General features: G+C 34.2%; 7 protein-coding genes across 7 annotated transcripts in view; 6 read left to right on the top strand and 1 right to left on the bottom strand.

Moving 5' to 3' along the window:
* Positions 1–3,206, top strand: part of LOAG_16349 (hypothetical protein) — a gene marked incomplete at both ends in the record, with an annotated part of 7,935 nt that extends 4,729 nt beyond the window's left edge. The window contains 12 exons of the mRNA XM_020449001.1: positions 321–473; positions 572–693; positions 768–910; positions 971–1,158; positions 1,309–1,517; positions 1,611–1,707; positions 1,802–1,999; positions 2,071–2,200; positions 2,274–2,373; positions 2,464–2,647; positions 2,763–3,011; positions 3,147–3,206. Coding sequence (XP_020307547.1) covers positions 321–473; positions 572–693; positions 768–910; positions 971–1,158; positions 1,309–1,517; positions 1,611–1,707; positions 1,802–1,999; positions 2,071–2,200; positions 2,274–2,373; positions 2,464–2,647; positions 2,763–3,011; positions 3,147–3,206 — 1,833 coding nt within the window. The remainder of the gene's footprint in view (positions 1–320; positions 474–571; positions 694–767; positions 911–970; positions 1,159–1,308; positions 1,518–1,610; positions 1,708–1,801; positions 2,000–2,070; positions 2,201–2,273; positions 2,374–2,463; positions 2,648–2,762; positions 3,012–3,146) is intronic.
* A 1,525-nt stretch (positions 3,207–4,731) lies between these two features.
* On the bottom strand, positions 4,732–8,277 carry LOAG_01606 (hypothetical protein). The gene is made up of 3 exons (XM_020445793.1): positions 8,072–8,277; positions 5,372–5,519; positions 4,732–5,206 (listed from the first exon to the last, which is right to left on the bottom strand). The coding sequence occupies exons 1-3, from the start codon at positions 8,095–8,097 to the stop codon at positions 5,111–5,113; spliced, it is 270 nt and encodes an 89-aa protein (XP_020303788.1). The 5' UTR covers positions 8,098–8,277; the 3' UTR covers positions 4,732–5,110.
* A 42-nt stretch (positions 8,278–8,319) lies between these two features.
* Positions 8,320–8,543, top strand: LOAG_16348 (hypothetical protein; the record flags this gene model as incomplete). The annotated part of the gene is made up of 1 exon (XM_020449000.1): positions 8,320–8,543. One exon carries the CDS (start codon positions 8,320–8,322, stop codon positions 8,506–8,508), a length of 189 nt encoding a protein of 62 aa, XP_020307546.1. The 3' UTR covers positions 8,509–8,543.
* Positions 8,544–8,785: 242 nt separating this feature from the next.
* LOAG_01605 (synembryn) lies at positions 8,786–10,674 on the top strand. The gene has a single exon (XM_003137144.2). The coding sequence runs from the start codon at positions 8,859–8,861 to the stop codon at positions 10,548–10,550; it is 1,692 nt and encodes a 563-aa protein (XP_003137192.1). The 5' UTR covers positions 8,786–8,858; the 3' UTR covers positions 10,551–10,674.
* A 384-nt stretch (positions 10,675–11,058) lies between these two features.
* LOAG_16347 (exonuclease) lies at positions 11,059–14,790 on the top strand (the record flags this gene model as incomplete). The annotated part of the gene is made up of 11 exons (XM_020448999.1): positions 11,059–11,200; positions 11,396–11,512; positions 11,591–11,718; positions 11,836–11,988; positions 12,236–12,376; positions 12,568–12,669; positions 12,767–12,901; positions 13,339–13,494; positions 13,791–13,900; positions 14,005–14,164; positions 14,435–14,790. The coding sequence occupies 11 exons, from the start codon at positions 11,059–11,061 to the stop codon at positions 14,603–14,605; spliced, it is 1,515 nt and encodes a 504-aa protein (XP_020307545.1). The 3' UTR covers positions 14,606–14,790.
* A 136-nt stretch (positions 14,791–14,926) lies between these two features.
* LOAG_16346 (hypothetical protein) lies at positions 14,927–18,189 on the top strand (the record flags this gene model as incomplete). Its single annotated transcript, XM_020448998.1, has 8 exons — positions 14,927–15,225; positions 15,889–16,035; positions 16,149–16,328; positions 16,599–16,715; positions 16,843–16,968; positions 17,076–17,189; positions 17,364–17,569; positions 18,042–18,189. Exons 1-8 carry the CDS (start codon positions 15,025–15,027, stop codon positions 18,187–18,189), a joined length of 1,239 nt encoding a protein of 412 aa, XP_020307544.1. The 5' UTR covers positions 14,927–15,024.
* A 545-nt stretch (positions 18,190–18,734) lies between these two features.
* LOAG_16345 (polyadenylate-binding protein) lies at positions 18,735–20,944 on the top strand (the record flags this gene model as incomplete). Its single annotated transcript, XM_020448997.1, has 6 exons — positions 18,735–18,843; positions 18,930–19,063; positions 19,183–19,345; positions 19,772–19,876; positions 20,034–20,092; positions 20,306–20,944. 6 exons carry the CDS (start codon positions 18,735–18,737, stop codon positions 20,942–20,944), a joined length of 1,209 nt encoding a protein of 402 aa, XP_020307543.1.
* Positions 20,945–21,981: the final 1,037 nt, after the last annotated feature.

The raw sequence follows: 21,981 nt of genomic DNA, 5'->3' as shown, positions 1-21,981 counted from the left end.
CAACTGGTGAAAAAGTAGAGTTGAATCAGGAGGAAACAATGTTGATCATCAGGCGGTTGCACAAGGTATTCTTGGATATGGTTTTGATGACATCTAACTATATTGACTCATGAATTTATGACGCTGATTTAGTAAATCATTTTTGTGCACCCTTTTTCAAGCCTCCTTGCCATTAAAATTTTTACTTCGCTCATTTCGGGACCTTATGATTTTCTTCAAAAACTTTTCTCTATCTATTCATTATCTAGCATCTAAAAAATACAGTAAAAATGTAGTTTACAGTTAACATATGCTTTTCGAAATAAAACAGTTGGTTTAAGGTGTTACGACCATTTTTGTTGCGTCGTTTGAAGAAGGAAGTAGAAAGTCAGTTGCCGGAAAAAACCGAGTATGTTATTAAATGCGATATGAGTGCGCTTCAAAGAATGCTTTATCAGCACATGCAGAAGGGCCTACTTATCGATAGCAAACATGTTTGTTTTATTATCCTTATTGTGCAGTAGAGATTATGTTGTTTAAAATGTTTGCTGAGCGCAGTCAGCTAAGGATCCAGAATATCACATATTTGTAGGCTGGTGGGCGAGCTCTGATGAACACAGTTGTTCATCTTCGAAAACTTTGCAATCATCCGTTCCTTTTTGAAAATGTTGAAGATGAATGCCGTGAGTTTTGGAAAGTACCAGATGTTACAGGGTTAGTTTTTTATTTAATATTTTGATGAATATTGCAAAGAACGTATAATTTTGTAAGTTCATCTGATATTTCAGAAAAGACTTATATCGTGTAAGCGGTAAATTTGAACTTTTGGATCGTGTGTTGCCGAAACTAAAAGCTTCTGGTCATCGTATTCTCATGTTTTGTCAGATGACATCACTTATGACAATCATGGAAGATTATCTCAATTACAGAGGTAAGGGTTTCGAGTAAGTTTAAAGTTGGTGATGGATTTGTGTTTTCCACCATCTTTCAGAATTCAAATATCTCCGACTTGATGGTAGCACGAAACCAGATGAGAGAGGGCAGCTGTTGGAGCTCTATAATGCACCAAACAGCGAGTACTTCATATTTATGTTATCAACACGTGCAGGTGGTCTTGGTTTGAATTTGCAGACCGCGGATACAGTAATTATTTTTGATTCCGATTGGAATCCACATCAGGTGAGAACATTCGTTATTTCGCTAGAAGTGAAAGAAAGAATGTTACCACAATAATTAAACCCTGATTTCAGTTAGCCTTATTTTATTTCCGATGAGCTACAAAAACCTTCATAAGTTTAGGATATGCAAGTATAGGATATGTAAATATAGGATATGCAAGCGCAAGACCGAGCTCACCGTATTGGACAATCTCGTGAAGTGCGTGTTTTGCGATTGGTTACCGTGAATAGTATCGAAGAAAAAATTCTGGCTGCAGCTCGATATAAATTGAATGTAGATGAGAAAGTTATTCAAGCGGGGAAATTTGACCAACGTTCCACAGGTGCAGAACGCCGGCAAATGCTGGAACAAATTATCAGGTGAAATTTCGCTTGTTAAATTCAATTTTAGTATGATTTTTTACTTTTTGGATAAATTTGGGTTAGAGAATGTGTTTCACGACATCTTTTTAGGGCAGAAAGTGAAGATGACGATGAAGATGAAGTACCAGATGATGAAACTATCAATCAAATGGTTGCGCGGTCTGAAGATGAGTTTGATTTGTTTCAGGTAAATCATTTGAATCATTTAACATTCGGATCAGTTTTGCTGTTGAAATTCCTGTCAATTAATCAGGATTCATTTTTCATAAATTTTGTTTAAGAGAATGGATATTGAGCGTCGTCGTCAAGAAGCCGCTGAATATCGTCGCAAACCTCGATTGATTGAAGATAGTGAGATTCCGGAAGGTATTGTCAAAGCTTCACAGCATTTCATTGACGAGGAAAAGGAACCACAAAAATCAAAGCTTGCATTCGAACCAGTTGGACGCCGGCAGCGGAAAGAAGTTGATTATTCACAGGTTATTTTTGAAATTGATTTCGAAAATTGTTCAGAATTTGTTAAAATAATCCTTACAATTCTCCATTTCAGGATTTGATGTCGGATCGTGATTGGCTAAAAAGTATCGATGAGGATGTAGATGACGATGATGACGATGACGAAGAAGAGAAGAAAAGAAAGAAAGGAAAGAAAGATAAAGGAAGAAAGAGGCGCCAAATTGGTAAATGTATAAATAATTTCATTTTTTTATTTTCAAGTTGTCCAATATATATGACTCTTCCCTTGTTCTGCAGATGATGACGACGATGAACCACCCAAGCGGAGAAAAGTTTCACCTGAAATAACTTTATTTCTCACTAAGCTTTATGAGGCTTTAATAAAGTATAAAACGAGGTATGATTTTTGTTCGTTTTTAAATTACTACTTTACAATAACTTTTGACCCATTTCGAAATATTTTTCTTCGAATGAATTCATTTTTCAGCAGTGGAAAAGAATTAGCGGCAGCTTTCGAACAATTACCTTCGCGAAGAGAGCTACCGGACTATTATGAAATCATCGAGAAACCGATGGATCTTAATAAAGTGAAGCGGAAAATTAAAGATGGCAAATATCACAGCGTGCAAGATATGGGGAATGATATCAGACTTTTGTGTGCTAATGCAAGAGTAAGTTTCGTGTATTACAATTTATTTTTGATCTTTCTGATTATGTTGCAGATTTCCTAGATCTATTTTATGATAAATTTAATTCGAGAAACATGCAAACTCACATCCCTTTCAGAAGTACAACATAGATGGTTCTGAAATCTTCAACGACTCGGTTTTATTGGAAGTTTTGTGGACCAAAATATCCGGTGATGAGCAACAGCCCAGTACTTCGAAATCTCTTTCCTTATCAGAATCGAAGACGGGAAAGACGTTTTCAGAATCAAAGGATATAGGCAAAGGTTCCAATAAAGATACCGGAAAAGATTCAAAGGAATCTACTGTAACAAGTTCCCGAAGTAGTCCTAGTTTTGAAGACGATAAAGTGAGTTTGATTGTATTGTAAAGATTCTTGTTTAATGATTTAACACTGTCTGAGGAAGCACTGTTTTCCCCATTTACCCTTCTTTATTTATATTTGTATGATGTGTGCTGGAGGTTTCTTACATTTGAGTTTCAGGAAAGTGGTCGTCGGAGGAAATCCCATCCCATTAAGCGCTCGATTTCACCAGATGATTGAGGACTGAGTTAATTTTATTGCGGGAATAGGCGTAGCAAACACATGGACATGTATAAATACTATCTATCGTTTCCTACTGTGTGTCTCCTATTTCGGAACTTGCAATTTACTGTGACAGAAAGTATTTCTCGTTTCTACTGATTAATTACACTAAAATTGGGCGTTGAATTCTCTTTTTTCTAGTATGAGGAACACTACTGCCCTTTAATATGTTTTTCCTTCGAACTTCAGTTTAGTTTTTCCCCGTAAATTATCTATTAGAGTTTGTATATGCATTTGATCCACTTCATTTTTTCATGGAAAAATGGAATCCCTTTATGAATTCGGTCCCCTTAGGCATCTCGTACTATCATCGCCTGTTGTATTGTTTTCATATATATATATATATATGTTGTTTATATAGCGTGGTATAGAAAAGTTTTAAATAAGTCGGATCATGTCGTAAAACAGAAAATAAAGTGTTGATGATTCCGCAAAGAAGTTTATCCTGATTCCTATTATGGACTTTGAAAACAGTCACTTTGTTCCATGACTGGTTGAATGCGGAGGGTGGCATGCACTGCTGGAGAAAAAAGTATCGATGAACAAAATTAGCTTGAATAGAACATTTGATTCAATTTTCCCCCGGTGAAAAACGAAAGGTTTGTGAGATAAATGCGAACAACCGCCTAAAACAGTTCGTATTTACATGCAAAAGCAGATATACATATATTGTTTGATGTGTGAGTTGAACGTATCGAGGAACGGAACTTAATGTGATTTGTTGGAACCATTTCAGTAGACCACATTAAGCTCCATTCGTGGATATGTATTGCTTGATACCAATGCCCTACAATTTACTAATCTTCTGGAGAAAATGATTGTTTTGCCCTCGATAAGGACTTGAAATTCTTGATGATTGATTTTCTGGAAGGCCCGTCTATTCAATTACTTTTCCTGTTTGTTAAGCAGTTTCTTCAGGAAAACAACTGCCTGCGTTATATAATTGTAAGTATTTTATAAGTATTTTTGGAGTGGAGAAAGAAGCTAATGCATAAGAAGCCCTACTTACAAGGCAGCTTTTTTGGCATGAGAAACGACTAAAACTCCGATGGGGTGTTTGTCAACTAGGCAGGAGCTTTACTGATGTATCTACTAGCAGGAGTGCGACACAAGCAATAACCTTAATCATAGGTCAACCAGTAATATGTACGAAGGCTTAGAAATGGACAAAACAATCTTGAGATTTAATGTATCTTCCTAAACAGAGATGTGGGGTAGAGACATAGTAATGATGATTATCATCGGTCAAAATCCGGTAGAGACCTTACTCAAATCCCAACACGCTATCTACCCTTGCAAGCGAAGTTCCTTAGCAAACACTATTCTCTATACGCTTAAGACTGGTACTAGTTAAAATTCTTATAGTGCTTTGAGAATAGCGTTTCCTATAGCCGAAATAAATTGCAATATTCCAAGCATCTAACAGTTTGGACACTGTTGTGCCACACTCGTCATGCAATTGCAATTCGGTGTGCATACAGCTCTCCCGCTATTTATTAGATCCACTGATGACTAAACATCAGTGCCGTATATGATTTAATTGCATAGTGGTTGAAGATTATTGAATTAAGAACTTGAAGAAGCGGCTCTATCAGCACTGTTGACAGTTGCCAGTTTTTACTGTTGTGCTCAAATGAACGAATGCTAAAAGCATTACAATCACAGGAAATATATGTTACAGAAACATGTACAGTACTACGTGGAACAGTGCTGCTAAAGATAAAGTTATCTCAGAAAGTTTAAATGTGCACAATGAAATTCGACATTAGCTCTTAAGCTATATAAAACTACCGTTGCCCTATTTAGCTCAATTAGTAAATCCATATTCACCATACAGAGTTGCATCTCAAAGAAAAGGAAATTCAAGAATCTGGCCATCTGACTAAAGAAAATGCTCTGTCTAACGTACTATTCCATTTCACACTAAGCCATGAACGGTTCTCCACCCACGGTAGTATCTGCAAAAGAAGACAACAAGGAAAATCACACAAAATAGAACTTTACAAAAGAAAAAAAACAAGGCTACCAAGAAAAGATAAAATATAACTACGTCATTATAGCAATTTAACCCTCTAAATAGTTACACAGAGATAAAAACATATCCGATGTTAAAAAATACTAACCTCCTTTGGAAAAACAATGGTCCCTGGGACGACGGTTTCTTTTAGGACTGTAAGTTTCTGTGCTCCTTGATCCGAGTCTAAAGACCAAATATCAAAACGATAAGAAACTTTCACCAACGCCACCACTGCACTAACTTTTATTCCAGTCCTGCAAATAACTAAAAATAACAATACATTACACAACAAAAAATAAAACTAATAGAAGAATCATGTAATGCATGAAAATTGGTAAAAATTAACAGAATCACTTAATTTCAGGTTTATCATCTATGTGATTTCTACATACTCATAAAATACAGCAAAGACTGAGAAAAGAAGTTGTTGACACTTCTTTAATGTTAAAAACATTATAAAAAATTGATTTAAAAGAAAGAGAACCATTTTATTACCTATCTTTTTAATTTCTAAAAGATGTCTGGGAATACGCTGCATACAGTGAAGCGGATTAGTTGAATTATTTTGAACACTGTTTCATGTACTAATCGTGACTGCAAATAAGCAGTAGCTAACGAAACAAATAATTATACTCTGTTAAATCTTATCTTCCTTCCAATATAATTTCGCGAAATATATAAGAAAATATATTTATATATAGGAAAAATATAAGGAACGACAAAAAAATTCCATTAAATCAACTATTAGTTTTTCTATAAAAAAGGTTTTAGAACACGTAAAACATCTATAATGGTGTAATAACGGCACATTACTTCTACTTTTATATATGTCAAATCTGTACAAAACCATAATGCAAAACCACAATTTCTATTATAGTTTTACTAAGAATGGAATTTTTGTAATTTTAGAAAGCTTGGATGCTTGCTTACTAGCACGTTTCGACCGTCGTTTTCGTCAACATAGAGCAGTGGATGTCGGTAAAAGAGAATTTCCAAAAGTCCAACATAATTAGAAACAATACAAACATCTGTATTGATAGAACTTTTAGCAACAATATCTTACTTTTCCTGCATGAACATTGGAGCTATACGTTAGCGTAGATTGAAAATCAATTATATAAGAAATCTGCTTTAATTTTCTCAAAATTCACTATTTCTAAACATCAAAATACGTATCATTAAATTTGAAACTCTTGTAGGAAGATAGCGTAATCTGCCTTTCATGTACAACTTAGCTGGGAAAGGTAAATATTATTCATTGCACGCAAAACTCCATTAATGATTTGAATCAGCATTGCAAGATTCCCTTATGTTAAAACTCAATAGCTCTTACAGCTTTTCTTATAGCTCAAATAAATTCAAATAGTTTGTTTGTACATTGGAACAATGCTCGTATATTTTCCAAACGAAACATCACGAAATAAGTAAGACAACTTTCTATTAACCTCACAAATTATAATGAGCCAATCTTTTTCAAATAAAATTTTACCAAAACTAAGTATACAATTAAACAGAGAGTCTTGGAGCACATCATTTTTTCCAGTTTTTGAACTTTTTTTAATGTGCTTCGTTTTAACCAACAATTTTCGTGAAAAAATTCATGAAAACTGAAACGGAAGCACACTGCCTTCTAGATCACACTTTCTAATGTTTGCATAAACTGTTCATACATATTTAGTGAGCTATAATGAGCACCGCATTCTATTAACTAAACAAATTACTTAAGAATGATTAATGAAGTTTGGTTAAATCAAATGTCGTGGATTACAAGAGTGATTATTTACGTTTCTGATTCTTTAAATATTATTTCCCAATACCAAACTATTTGCTAAATTAAAAAAGAAAACAAACGTCTTCTGAAATTTAAATACGTAATTAACTAAGTGGAGTGCAATGAAGTGTTTCTGTATTGAAAATCTACTAAAAAGTTGATGCAATATGACTACTGTTTCAGTTGAATCAAACTTCATTTCCATCAAAAAATACCCAATGTTCCACAACTTTGCATAAGTACGAATCGTTTATGAATAAAAAATAGTAATCGAAATACTCCATTGCCAGAAAAAGGTTCCGTCTAATATAATTATTGCTCTAATATAATTATTATTTACGTTTCTGATTCTTTAAATATTATTTCCCAATACCAAACTATTTGCTAAATTAAAAAAGAAAACAAACGTCTTCTGAAATTTAAATACGTAATTAACTAAGTGGAGTGCAATGAAGTGTTTCTATTGGGAAGTTTAAATAAAAATTTAAAGTGAAGTGAAGTGTTTCTATTGGGAAGTTTAAATAAAGATTTAAATACGTAATTAACATCCTTAGATATCAAAAATCCTTAAGATCAAACTGATGACAGCTAGAGATACTACAATATAGGAAGAGTTATTTTCTTTGCTAATTTACTGCACTAATTAGTTAAACTAATGCTGTTGACAGGTGGTGTTGTATCCAAGACTAAACTGCTGAAAAAGTTGTCACGTACATATGGATTCTTTTTTCGTAAAACAAACATCAGTCTCTTCTAGTCTGGATTTGATTTTCAGTTTTCTTATTCAATTAGCGAAACGACGGAAGCAGGCGATTCTGTTGGAAATGGTGGAACTATGATGTTCAGAAGAAGGGCAATTTTGGAATTATTCTTTATAGATTTGATTTTGCAGTAGTGAAAGAATCGAATTCGGACGTGCAATCAAATGATGCATCTCTACCGCTTTGCCTATTGAGCCATCTCTGCTCTGGAAGTGTTCAACTCCGGGAAGGAAATAACTAAAAACGATGAATGAAGCAATAAAACATTACATACCGTATAAATCGCCGGAAAATTGCCATTACTTAACACCACGCGTCCAACGGATAGTATATAACCCTTAAATGGTTTGAAGTCAGCATGATAGGCAGTGTGCATCCTGTTGAGGGTACAGGAGGACTGTTCGACGGAACAAAATGTCACATTTGGCGTCACATGAATTCATTCATACAAATCCCCATCATTTAAGGTGATAGCTTAAAAACTTCACATTTCTTATATCATGACATTTAAAAATCAGCCACATGACAAATGACAAACGCAAAATAGTATGCAGAAAAAGAGGACCACACCAATCACAGATATTTCGTTTTGATTTTTTGCAACGCGAAGCTGAACCAACACTTGTGGTTGTTGAATGTGTAGCGAAGAAGTGGAGGAAGGAGTGGATGCGTGGTAGTTGTCGAAGTGCTTTCTCTGCTCTACTCGTATAAGATATTTCTTATTCTTTTCTCGAAGTCAAGTTCAGGTCATTATGTTTCAAATAAGTAATTAGGAAATACTTTAAAACCATTGAGAGCGAGAACGAAGAACAAGAAAGCGATAAGTAGATTGGTAAAAGAGAGTGAATGTGGCTGTGAGATGATGTAAAATTCGAATACTTCTCTCTCATCGTTTATTAACGGTTATTTTTTAACGGTCGATTTAGTATTGCATTGGGGTATATGTTAAATCAACAAACTAAATGATATATTTATTGACAAGTTTATGTTTAGAGAATTGGAGAATTGATCAATATTACGCAAGCTATATTTTCGCATACTACCTTTTAACATTGCGGACGATGGCCGACGATATATCTGAAAGCGATTTGGTACAGTGGCAGAATTCATCGACTGATGATTTCGTCAAATGTCTAAAACGAATTAATGATAGTTTTGAACAATATCATACATTTAGCAATGTTGACGTCGATAGTAGGCGTCGGATACAGGCCGTTTTCCGCGAGCGTTTTCAAGAATCGTCGACAATTCGTCAACAGATCCTTCGCTTTTTGCGGATTTTAGCACGAGATAAGCAAAATTTGGATCAGCTACTGTCTTCCGGTTTGGTACAAGATGTACTTGGTGTTGGTCTCCTGACTGAGCGGCTTTTTGAATTTGATTGGGAGTCATTCATCCAGGCTGAAATGTGTCTCATCAATATACTCTTTAACAGTAAACTTGCGAGAGATGAATTTAATGAAATTGCTTCGGATCTGCTGCTTAGTCGAATTAGACTCTTGAGTGAGACTTCAAGAAGTTCTTCTAAACAGCGGAACAATGATGACATTCGGGCTACTGAAAAGGATATTGGCATTTCTGCAAAACCGAAAATTTTTGAATCCTTAGTGGAATTTTTGAATAATGAACAAATAGATTTGGTTGCTTTTTACGACCTCCGTATTGCGTTTGTCGCAAGCGCACAATCTAAAGATTTGCAGTTGTACTGGTTAAAAGATGGGTGTGAGGTTTTCTTGAAAATATTGGAACAGAGTTTACACTTTCCGGAACGACTGAAACAGAATTCGCGATGGAGAAGTTTTGCAGAACATACGAATTGGGCGTTAAAAATCTTATTTAATATATTTTGCTATTCACGGGACGATTCTGTGGAATCAAATGCAAAACAATGCATGTTATTATGCTCAAAAATTGTCACCTTAGAAAACATTGACCCATCTCTTGAGCAATCCGCGGTAGATGTAATTGCAGTATTTCCACTGTCCTTCGAATTGCTAACACCGAAAATACAGCATACAGAGAAAAAAGACACAAATGTAATCCATGGCGGACGTGACATGACTTTTGCAAATGCTGTACTTCATGCGCTGGAACGACGTCTGGAAGCAGAAAATAATGAAAAAAACGAGCTCCTCGGTACCTTTTTAACCGTTTTGATACGGTTAAGTTCTCAAGTGAAAGAAGCACGCCGTTATTTACGTTTACTGGTTATTCCACCACTTCATGCTACCGATGTTGAACGACGACCGGATGACGGTATTGAATTGCGTAATCGTATGATTCGTTTGATGATGAGCATTTCGAATATTCAGGACTTGGCAGCTGAATTCATTTTCATCTTATGTAAGAAAAGTGTTAATCGTTTTGTTAAATATTGTGGTTTCGGGCATGCAGCTGGTTTGTTGGCTAATCGCGGTATCCTGAATGCTCTGAATACCCCGAAACATCATTCGGATAGTGAGGCTTCAGAAACAGAAGATTATAAAGCAGTTGAAACGCAGGTAAATCCAGTAACTGGTTGCATTGATCCTGCTGTAGAAAATCCGTTTACTGGAATGACCGAGGAGCAGAAGGAGTACGAGGTGCATCGGTTGATGAATGATATTAATAAGCTTATGAATCAAGGACTGATAACTCCAGGACAGATTGGGAAAGATGGACATTTAGAGCCTGTAAAACATGTGCTGGAACTTGTCAAAGATGATGACACCGAACCTGATAGAAGTGATAGCGAAGATGGTGTTGGATCTTAACTATTACTGAACCGAAATCTATTCATTATATGCCCATCTCATCAATTACTGATTATGTGGGTCATAAACTTCTATTGTTGGCTTGCATCAAAAAACCAAAGATGGGGTGAAGACGGTGCGAAAGGTTTCCAAAATTCTGTCTCAATATGTTTTCAAGTTTCGAAGTCTGCTTTTAGGAGGTTTTAGTAATTTTGACCTCCTTGATCTTGCCTTCTTGAATTTTGGTTTCAAATATTTCTACTTGATGCATTTAAAGATTTCCGTTTCCAAAAATATGATATTATTATTTAGGTTGAAACTCTATTTACTAAGAAGATTTTATTTATACACTTTTGATATTGTGATTTCAGCTTATTTTTTGCATTTCACGCTGTTTTTTTTTTGAATTCGTCAAATTTGTACAGCTTTTGTTATATTCGTATATTTGCATATTTTCTTGCTTTTAATATGTATTATAATAAATAGATGTTTCAGATTGCGGAAAGTTTATTTATAAGATTGCTTTTGCATGTTTAAAGTGCCAGATAATAAGGAGAAAAGAAAACTGAAAAGACTGAAGAAGAATATTAATGAAGTGTTGTTACTTTCTGGTGATGATCCTACAGCAGTAGACCTAACAATAATGACATCCCTTGGGCATTCATTTGATGGTTGGTAGTTTTGTCAGTTCATATTGCCTTTTTTTTTATAAGTTTATATTTTTTTCTGGATCAGCAGTATCAACGTTCATGCGAAAGAATTGTCTTCATCGACTTTAATTGCTATTCATATGAAATTTCAAATATTTAGTAATACTTTTTAGGATGGAATGTGTGTTGTAAAGAAATTTAAAAATATTGTTTCAGACAAAGATATTTCTTTGAAACTCTATGAAAAACTGCGGACCATGCGACATTTGAAAGATCCTCCAAAAATCAGGCTTAGTTTAAATAGGCTGAACGGTGTGAGGCTTGGAAGTCGGAGTAAGTTTCCGTCATTGTATGTACATAACGTATATTGTAACGTACTGCTAAAATTTCGTATAATCAACGTATTTGTAGATATCGCTGAATTGGTGCATTACGTGTCATTCCACAGTATTGATAAACCTCTTTGGATATCATTAAGACCAAGTCGTGGAATACTGCAAACAGTCACTTTTCGAATCGAGTGTGATCTCGAAATGGTAGTAAGTTAATTCCGGGAAATTAAATATCATCTGTCTTTCTCAGGTTGCTGGAAACTTACGATTTCTTATATGGTTAAATAGGAAGTTATAATGTACAACATTTAAAGCATTTTTCAGGAAACTAACAAGAAAGATACATACATCGATGAACTATTCGGCTCAAAATCTTTCATTAGAATGCAGACGGAGGTTTGGAACAGTATGGAGTTTTGGACAAGCATGCTTAATGTCCCTCTTTCAAAGTTTGAACGTTTAAAAAGAATTGTCAACGTAAGTACTGTGAACCTTTTGAATTGAATTTATGCATGGTTACTGCTTATGTTTCTCTTTTTTACGCATGATGTCTCGCAAGCAGTGAATAATATCTCTTGCTCTGATCTTTAGTCATTTTTTATGACCGGTATGGACAAAACGCACAATGTTCGAAGTTGAATAATGAGAACTTTTTTCCATTCCCTTTTTATAGTGATGTTTCACAGTTTAATTTTTCTTCGAGTATTCGTTTTTTCTTTTTCAGCACACTAATATTCTTGAGGAACATATTAAATCTGATGTGAAAGGTGCAATACTAGTTACTTTGCGACAAATGGTAGATTTTTGTTACCCGTTCCCCAAAACAGGTTGCTTGGAAGTCTTGACGCCCGTTATACCAACAAAAGTAAGTTTTCACTATGTACTTTACACTTTTATATTTTAGAAATCAATTCATTTATAAAGTACATTCCTTGACTCAATTCTTATTTTATTTATTCCTTATTTTACGTATTTTACTTATTTTACTTTTTTATTTTACTTTACTTTTTTTTGCAGAAATTTTAATTCCATTCTAATACTGCGTTATCATTTTAGGAGAGGTATGGTGCAGTGAAAGCTGATTCACCGTTTTTTGCAGTTGATTGTGAAATGTGTACCACAGAAACTGGGGAAAGTGAACTGACCAGAATATCGATTGTATGTTTGAAATGACGTAATTTTTTAATTTTTAACGGAAGTATGAAGATCTTTGGCTTTCTTGAATAGAATCTATTGCATATTTTGTTTCATTCAGGTCAACGAATGTTATGAAGTTTTGTTGGACACACTCGTGAAACCGAGAAATAGAATTGTCGATTATGTCACGAAGTACAGTGGTATTACTGAGAAGATGCTTGAAAATGTGAATGTGCGGGTTGAGGATGTACAAGTCAGTTTCATCTCTTTTTTCTTCACATCTTAAAGCAGAGTTTCATTACTATTAATACGTTTGTTCACTATGAACAAACAGTATATCCCCTTCTATGTGGAACAATTTTGTATGCAACTCACCATTCTCATAATTCTGCAAGGCACATCAATTAATGTCTTCAACGCATCCGCAAGTATTGCTTGCATCATGTTAGTACAGAATCGCTTTTCCGCGAACTTTCTTTCACCTATTCAAGTTTCAGTCTGAGAGAGCATGTAAACATGAGGCTAATGATAGGACTACAAAAATTTCCTTCTTTTTTACAACTTTTGATAAAAAATAACAATCAGTTGCACTTTATCTGGAATCATAAGTTTCTTTTATCATCTTTCACTCAAATCTTATCAAAACCTAAAGGATCAAAAATGTATAAATTGAAAACAGTAAATTTTCAGAAAGCTTTATCGCACATTTTGCCAAACGATGCAATTTTGGTTGGGCATACTCTTGAATGCGACTTCAATGCAATGCGTATCACACATCCATATTGTGTTGATATATCTCTCTGTTTAAATTTATCTGGTAAAGACCGACAACGATCATCTCTAAAGGTAATTTCCTATTCAAATCTTACGTGGTTATTCTTTCGCTACATTTTTCATATTGTAACTCCAATGGATTTGATTATTGCATAGTATTTTTGTGAAATGACTTACTTGAAAACTCTCAATTTAATTCTTTCTTTTACAATGGCTTCTAAAATGTATTGCAGTTGTTTTTAATAAAATGTAAAAGCTAAACATACAATTATGAAAACTTTATAACGTAATAACGTTTTTTGAAGAAAACATTTATGGATTCATTTTGTCACACACTCTTTTACAAAATATACTTGGATGATTTATAGACTTTGGCGAGAATATTTCTGAATGAAGAAATTCAAGGGGAAAATGGACATTGCTCTGTTGATGATGCTGTTATTACTATGCGACTACTGAAATACAAGCTTTCTCATGGGTAATTATTATACCATTCCTTAATAATGTTTTTTATGGTATTAAAGTCAAGCATCGGCTTTGTATTAATTGTTTATTTTTACCATACAATTCAGAAAAATTTAGAGTTCATTTCGGGAATGTTGCTTTGGGATGGAGTTTTGATGACTGGGCTCGTGAAAATGGCTTAACTAATTCTGGAGCGCGCATTAGTAAAAGTAAAGATTTATGTACAGAAGCTCGCGTTAATCAAGAACCACAACGAAAGAAACGATGCCTGGATGTTGTAGGTTCTTTGAAGATATTGTCTTAATTTGTTTCTTCCAAAAACCAAGTTTTTGGAATCCATTTTCAAAAGGCAACTGTTTTGCTTTTTTTAATGTTTTTGTAATCCACGCAGATTATCAGAATTATCAATTGAGGCAAGGTTCAGAGTCTTTTGGCCTTTATTATATCATTTAGTGCATGAAAGATATTTCGGCTTTTTCAGAAGTAAATCAGTCTGGGACTCTTCGTGTTTGCTGGTTAGAATAAAGGGAAAAATTGTTGTTTACAGAAAAATATAGCACGGACTTGTGACAGATGTGGTAGGCCGTTGTCTGTTGCTTGCATTGTTCCTTCTTGCGCATGCAAGGAAAATGTCGTGAAGTACTGCGTGATATGCTGTTTAAATTCTGTACCACCACAAATGTCGAGCGAAGAACAACCAGCCTTGATTTGGAGATGAGTGCTTTTAGTTTTATTATTTAAACTCACTAATCTCCAGGACAGCATCAATTCCAGAATGGAATTTCTATTTGAGATTTTACATTCTTCTGCAGTCACAACTAATATGCTTAAATTTCAGTGCAGTTTCCACTTATTAAATGACCCATTAATAATCATTTCAGTGATGCATTCCAAACTTGTGCTGGTAGCTATGAGCCTATTTTGCATTTTCTCCAACTCGACAGAGGCAAAAGTGCTTTTTATGCCATTCCTGGTAGCATCAAAGAGAACGCAAACAATAAACAGTTTGTCTTATATCTTAAAAAAACTAATATTTCACGTGAGACTTTTCGAAGAAAGGCTAACAGATTCTTTGAATAGAACTTGCTTGTCGCAAAAATTTGAAGTTTCATAAGAACACATCTATTTTCTAGCGAAATGTATGTGAATACCAATGATTGTAATTCGCTGGACGAGTTGGTAAAGCGTGTCAGTGAAGAAATGATTTCACATAATGTTGTCATGGTGGATATTGATACAGGAAGATTGAAAATGAAAGTAGATGAGAGACCTCTCGTAACTGTTGATAACGCTCTTCGAAGAATGATCTCATATGCTTCGTGGAATTCGTTAATTATCGTTATTTTTTCATCTCCCCAAGAATCACTATGTTACATAACTGTGAAAACCCAAAATCATCGCGCTGTTTTGACAAATACGGAATGATGCTTATTTTGTTGTATATTAGTTGCAATTTTGATTTTTGTTCACAGTTAAAAATTCCTTGTTCATCTTTTGTTTTGTACTATGTTGGATCTGAGCACCTAATTTAAAATATTTGTCATCTTATTTTAGATTTAACTATTCCTCATTTTCCATCATTATCAAGTTTGAAATCCTTTAAGATCATGTTTTTTAATAGAAAAATGATAATAGTAGTAGTAGGTCTTTTTAAGTCCGTGCTTTATCTATTTCCAATGTGATATGGCAGTCTAAAGAAGTTCTAATATCGTTTTCTTAAAGAAAATGTCTCCAATGTCAAGGCTATAAAACTTTATGTAATAGGTATAAAGCTAATGTTAAGTAAATTCAATTAGTGGAACTGTAAACGAAGTTATTTCAGTACAATGGTTTTGATTTATAGATTGACGTTTTGTCAGGGTTTTACTTGCTATTCATTTTCAGGTCTGCCGCTAAGAAAAGGTTCTCATAGTTCATTATCTCACTACTATAGGGAGCAATTGTTAAAAAAGTACTTTTTGAAACAGATGAGAAGGGTAAAGTAATCATTTATGTTTTCAGTGCTCTCGCTGTGATCTCTTGACAACTGATCTCTTAGTGATGTTATGTAGAGGTATCACGGCTTGGACCAATTTGTACTGCGGCAGCAGACCTGTTACAATATTTTTTCTTCAAGAATCTAGATTGCCATTGAATGATGAGAGAAAAGTAACTTTGATCCATCATTTAAAAATTGAAATAATGGTTTTTTTCATTGCAGCTTCTTGTTTTGAGAATATTGAGATGAGATTTTTGTATAGATTCTTTGGAGTAAATTTTAGTCAGTGATGGAAATACAAGGCAAGTTGGAGAGGAAAATACGTTCACTGTTTCGCAGAGATATTGTGGAACCGAATAATCTCAGTTATCCGAACAAATATATGAGACCTGATTTTGATCCTCATGCAGAGCTCAAGGATATTGTTACAGAAATGCCTGGTTTTTTGTGGAACAATGCTGTGGTTAGTTTTGGCAACAGACTCAAAGATTTCTTCTTCACGGTTTTGATAAAATACAGAATAGAATTAGGGCAAAATAGAGGAGTCTTTATAAATACAGAGTTCGAATATCATTGCTGATGATTGCTTTAGCAGTTCACGAGGTTCAGTCTCCTATTTACCGGTACAGTTGGAGACGATAATATCCACCAGTCATGTCGAGTATCATCAGCCTTGAAATGCACCTGTGTTGCTTAGCTTTCATCAATTTTGAAATTAATTTTCCTCATTCAGGAAGTAGCTAAAGAGACGGTAGGTAATTTTGGAATCTACAAACCAAAAATTCTTGAGGATTTGGGCAATCTCCGACATGGACAGTTCCGCAAAGATATTTCGTTCAAAACACTAGAGGTGGTCATTTCGGTTTGATATTGTCTTGATATACATGATAATTAAAGCATTTATACAAAGCGCGCTTTGTTGCTCACAAACTGAGACATTTGTAATGAGAGGTGTAAATTCTACATATATTTTTCAGTCATTTAAATTTTGGCGGTGTGGTGCTGATTCCGATAGTAATGAAGGATTTTCAAAATGTGAATTTATACCTACCGACCGAAAAACGGCCTTATTCAGAGGTACATTAAGTACAGAGCTAATAAAGGTTATTTGATGCATTTTTTTGCTGTTTTGTTGTTTAAATATTTCGATATTTGTACACTTTGATATTTTAAGTGAACATTTAAAGTTGCAATATCATTTTTTTTAAAGGATGGACGAATTGAACGAGCAGGATGGGCAGCCATCAAATTCGAAAATAGGGGACCTTTTTTGAAGAAAAGATATTTTAGTAGTTGGTCAAACTATTCTCATTTCCTTATAAAGGTAGGATTATACTTCAGCTTACATTTCTTTGAATTATTTTGATTCTTTGGAAGTTTTTTTTTCATACATCAGGTTGCTGTTTCTTAGAATTTTTAAAGAAAATAAACTTTTTTTCTAGTTTATCGTATCATTTGTAATCTTAAAGAATGTAGTTGCAGAAGATTTATATTTTAGTGCCGTGGTGATGGACGTACGTATAAAATTTCATTGAATTCACCGCTTTTGTTTGATGTTACCTGGGGTGACGCCCATAGTTATTATTTGCATACTCATGGAGGCCCCTACTGGCAATATGAAGTAATTCCGTTCTCGAAGTTTATTCATACTGTACGCAACCGAATCATGGATAAACAGTATCCAATAAATAATATTAATGTCAGGTATGAAATACAAATTTGTGATCCAGAGCAGATTAAACTGAGAATTAAGAAAATATGGAAAAATATTATTCACTATCCATATCGTTATGTATTTCCACAGTCTACTTAACATGTGAGGTTTTCAAAACCTTACAAACGCGGTATTCTGCTGTTGTTTTGTTCATGCTGCTCATCTTCAGTTGACCAGCGTGAACAGAATAAAAGCGAAAAAAATTGCTTCTATACTAGAACTGCTTTTTTTTACCACGCTAAACTTCAAACCCCACTCATAATATTTTGTTTGTATGATTCGAAATTTAAATTCGTTAACCTATATATACATATATATGGCAGTCTTTATTTATTGGGTTATTGAATGATTTTGTTCTTGAAACTCATGAAACTTGGCTTTTCACAATTTTCTGTATAAGGATTCAGGTGCTTTCACATTCAACGTGCTTGCTTTTGCTGGTACTCAACATCTTATTTTCAGCTCATTAATGATAATGTTGATGGATAGGATTGATGGAGATTTTTCGCTTGAAATTGATTACATTGGTGTGTTGCACGATAGAAGTCATTTAGAGGAACATTCTTACGAAGCTTATCAATTGCCAATAATGTTTACTGAGGGCATATAAGCTTCTTACTGGTTTTAGCTTGCTCATATTTCTCACCTATAGCATACTTTTTGTTGTATGTGTTTTTATTTACAAATACAAGTTTATGGTTCTCATTTTTTAAACGGCTACTTTGTTTATAGTTATACTGTTTTTACGTAGCCTGAGATCGATATTTACAACAAATTTGGAGTTTTAAAGATTTGTAGAAAAAGTAATAGGGGGGGGGAGGGGGGATTTATAATCGTTAACTACTGTCACTATAAAACTATGTTCATAAATGCCTCTTTGTTTCGTATAACAATTTATTTCGTTTGTTTGTCAACCTCGTATATCAATTTCATTATGTTATGTTATATTTCATTTTGTATAGGGATAGCTTTCGCAGAGGATACCGGGACTGATTGTTATCGGTGGGTTAATATATTTTTTAAAAAGGAGAAAAGTGCTTATCTTCAAATATAATAATCGTCAAATCTTTGCGTTTTTTAATTAGAACAAATTTTTAACGAAATACATAATAATAATAAAACGATTGTGAGGTGGACTCGCTGAATAGTTGTTGGATGCATGTGGGACTGTGGACTTTGGTACGAGTATTTTCAACAGATTTCTCAACGTTGCAGGTATCAGCTCGTGTCATATTGAAAAACGTCAGTTGGTTCACCGGTGAAAGTTTGTTACCTTAAATTTGAAATTATTATTTGTAACGAATTTTTGTCGAAGGGTAAAATCTTGAGTTTAAAAGCAGCTGTTTAAAGGTGTTGTTTTACTCAATTCTCAAGAATTGAAATGCGGTTTTGAAGATTTTGAAGACTCTGATTATTTATTTGTAGAAGATTTGAAATTCCATTTTGGTCGTTTTGGTAAAGTGCAACACGTCAAATTGTTATATGTTAGTTTTCGTTTTTCTTTTTGTTCATAACTGACATTTAAAATTGAAGTCTGGAATGCTTATTTTATCATAATTCAAGGGACAGGGTCTTCTGCACTCTTCATTAGTTAATCTTTCAGGATTGGGGAACAGGTTTGCACAGGGGTTTTGCCTTTGTTGTTTTTGAGAGCATTGACGGCGCAGTAAAGGCTGTACAACAACGAAATCATTACATTAACGGACGACAAGTTAGCACTTTCTTTTCGACTGGTGAAAGGATTATTATTTTCGGCTTATTTATGTGTCAAGCAAGGTTTCGCACGGAGGAATCCTTAGGTGTTTCGCAAAACATCTGTAATTTTTCATATAGTTTTATATTACAATTCTATTTCAGGTAATTGCGAAGTTTGCAGTATCTAGTCCTAGAAAACAGCAGAAGTAGCAACAGTTCTATTTACTTCATTGAAATTCATTTGAGATTTCTATTCAGTGATTATTGAGATGTATGTTTGATTACTATTTGGGCATAAGTTTAATTCTGTATTTTTTTGAAGGAAAAAAGTTTCTGATGACAACATACTTTTTTTGTTCACTTCAGAAAGGTTTATTTCTTGCTTGTCTAACTTATTTTCCTTTTTTAAAAAAGTAAATTTAGGCTGGTCTTTTCTGGTGCTTCTTTTTTTTTGACAGTGCATTTTATATACAAACCGACCTACAGATAGATGGCAGTGCGTTTAATTGGAAGATCTGGTGTGGTTTCTAAAACTTTTAAAGGGGGTTGGCGGAATGATGCGGAACTTTTTGTTAAAAGAATCAGCTGGGTTACAGGCGCATGTAAGTGATCACTACAGATTTGTTAAATACAATTTTATTATTTATGCATGCTTTCTACTGGACATCTTTGCCCTATAATGCTTCGAAAAATTTTTTTCTGAGAATAAGGTGAAAAAATGACCAAGTCATTTAACACCCTCAGATTTTTCTGTTTTAGCGGAACTGACAAACCATTTCTCTCAGTTCGGCAAAGTCAGAAACATCACGCTGCAATTTGTAGGTTTTTTTCTTTTAATATAACGCTTGTTATTCTTACTTTCATTTAATTCTTTGTCACATCACTTGCTGTTTCACTGTATCAGATATGACCAAGTGATGTTCTGCCCGGAATCAAAGGATTGTTTGCCAAACTTGATGGTTAATATATTATTGTATAATGAGTTTTAAAGTGTTCATTATAAAAGTCAAGTTTGTGGATGTTACTTTCAGGATTTGAGGACGGGCCTGCACAAGGGTTTCGCCTTTATTTCATTTGAAAATAATGATTTCTATGAAAATATCAAGAAATTCGAGGGAAAACACGTTATTGATGATGAGGAAGTAGTGTGTTCATTAGCAAGTGAAAGAAAGACATTGTTATTAGCTGATGCCGATTCGGCATTGTTTGCTAGCGAAAATAGTTCTCAAATGGATATTTCGAAGGCAGATCCCTACAATGAAGCTGGGACGGTTAAAATTATTTGTGCTGAGGAAAGTGTCAAGGAAAAGCCGATGAGACGTGGAACTAGTTCAGAAACAATTTTCGCAAATAGTATGAGCTTTCAAGACTCCAAGAAATGGACAAAAAGAACAAACTTGCTGCAAAAACTACAAAAAGTTGGTGATCCGAAATGGGGATCAAGAAAAAATGGTGTGCTGGAGAGGACTGTAAATATGAAGCTCATGGGTTTGGTGGAGGAAAGTGAAGGCGGCAATGAAATGTATAAGAAAACTTACAGCAACGTGCATTCTTCGGATGGTTTACATGTGAGCGTTACAAGAAATGGTTTCAGTGGCCGGATTAGCTCACCAAACAGTTTTAGAGTTTCAATAGTTGAAACTACAAATCAAAAATCTTTAAAGAAATAATCGAATTGAGGCCAAATATAGAGAGCTCAGGTAGTTCTGTTCAGTCAGCAAGCTAAAAGTCAGATATTGGTCAAGGAAGTAAATGGACGCAAATTCAAATATGCAAACTCACGAGAAATGTTTCAGTAATTGCGGATCGTCATATGTATTTGTATTTGATTCATGATAAATTTCAAAAATAAATTATTTTTAGACTTTCTTCGTTGCTATACAAAACACATCAAATCTTAAAACCCTTTGCTGATCTAAGTTTTTACCGGACGAATTGACTGATAATTTCTGCAGAATAGGTCGAGAATTTTCTAGATGAGCAGAGAATGGACTTGATCATGCACATTTGGAACGGGGAAAGGAAAGTCTGAAATTCTTCCTAAATTGAATTTTTCAAATCAATTCCCTCAGTAGCACGTCTGCTATGTCCGGGTAAAATTTTGTTGATGAGTGAGTGCAAGGTCAGTACATCTGCTGCATATTACATGCTGTTTTTCATCCTTCACCATAATTTGGCCATAAACAATAAAGTTGTAACGGCACCACAACTCTTTTTTAATTATAATTTTAGTATATGTCACCTCGTAATATGCATGGGAAAGTGTTTCCTTCCATGTGTTTCGTCCTCATTGGGAACATTTCTTGTATAAGATATGGACTTGCCAAATTGCGTTTAGCTTCGTAAGGTCAGTGTTTGAGGTTTTGATATGGGATATGCAGAAGCTGTAAATTCTAAGATCTTCAATAACTACATCATTAAATTCTCTCCTGATTTTCAGGAGAAAACAGAAAATCATTTCAGTCATGGCCTTTGTTGCAAACATTGGTTGGCATTACTTGAGAAAATTAACGGCCGAAACTAAAGAGTTTAATTTCACATCTAATATTTCGATTTCTTTCTTTTTTTTTTTTTTTTTTGGGACGATGCAGTGATGTAATGCAGAAAGTACCGTGGACAATTAAAGATATTAAACTTTTGCGAAATATTTGCTAAATATTTTCTAATCCTCTATATCCTCCCGATGGATCAGGAACATACTTCCCAG

This window comes from Loa loa, assembly GCF_000183805.2.
Source record: "Loa loa unplaced genomic scaffold supercont3.1, whole genome shotgun sequence".
Lineage (NCBI taxonomy): Eukaryota > Metazoa > Nematoda > Chromadorea > Rhabditida > Onchocercidae > Loa > Loa loa.
The sequence above is the reverse complement of the archived record's forward strand: the minus strand, read 5'-3'. Positions and strand labels throughout refer to the sequence as shown.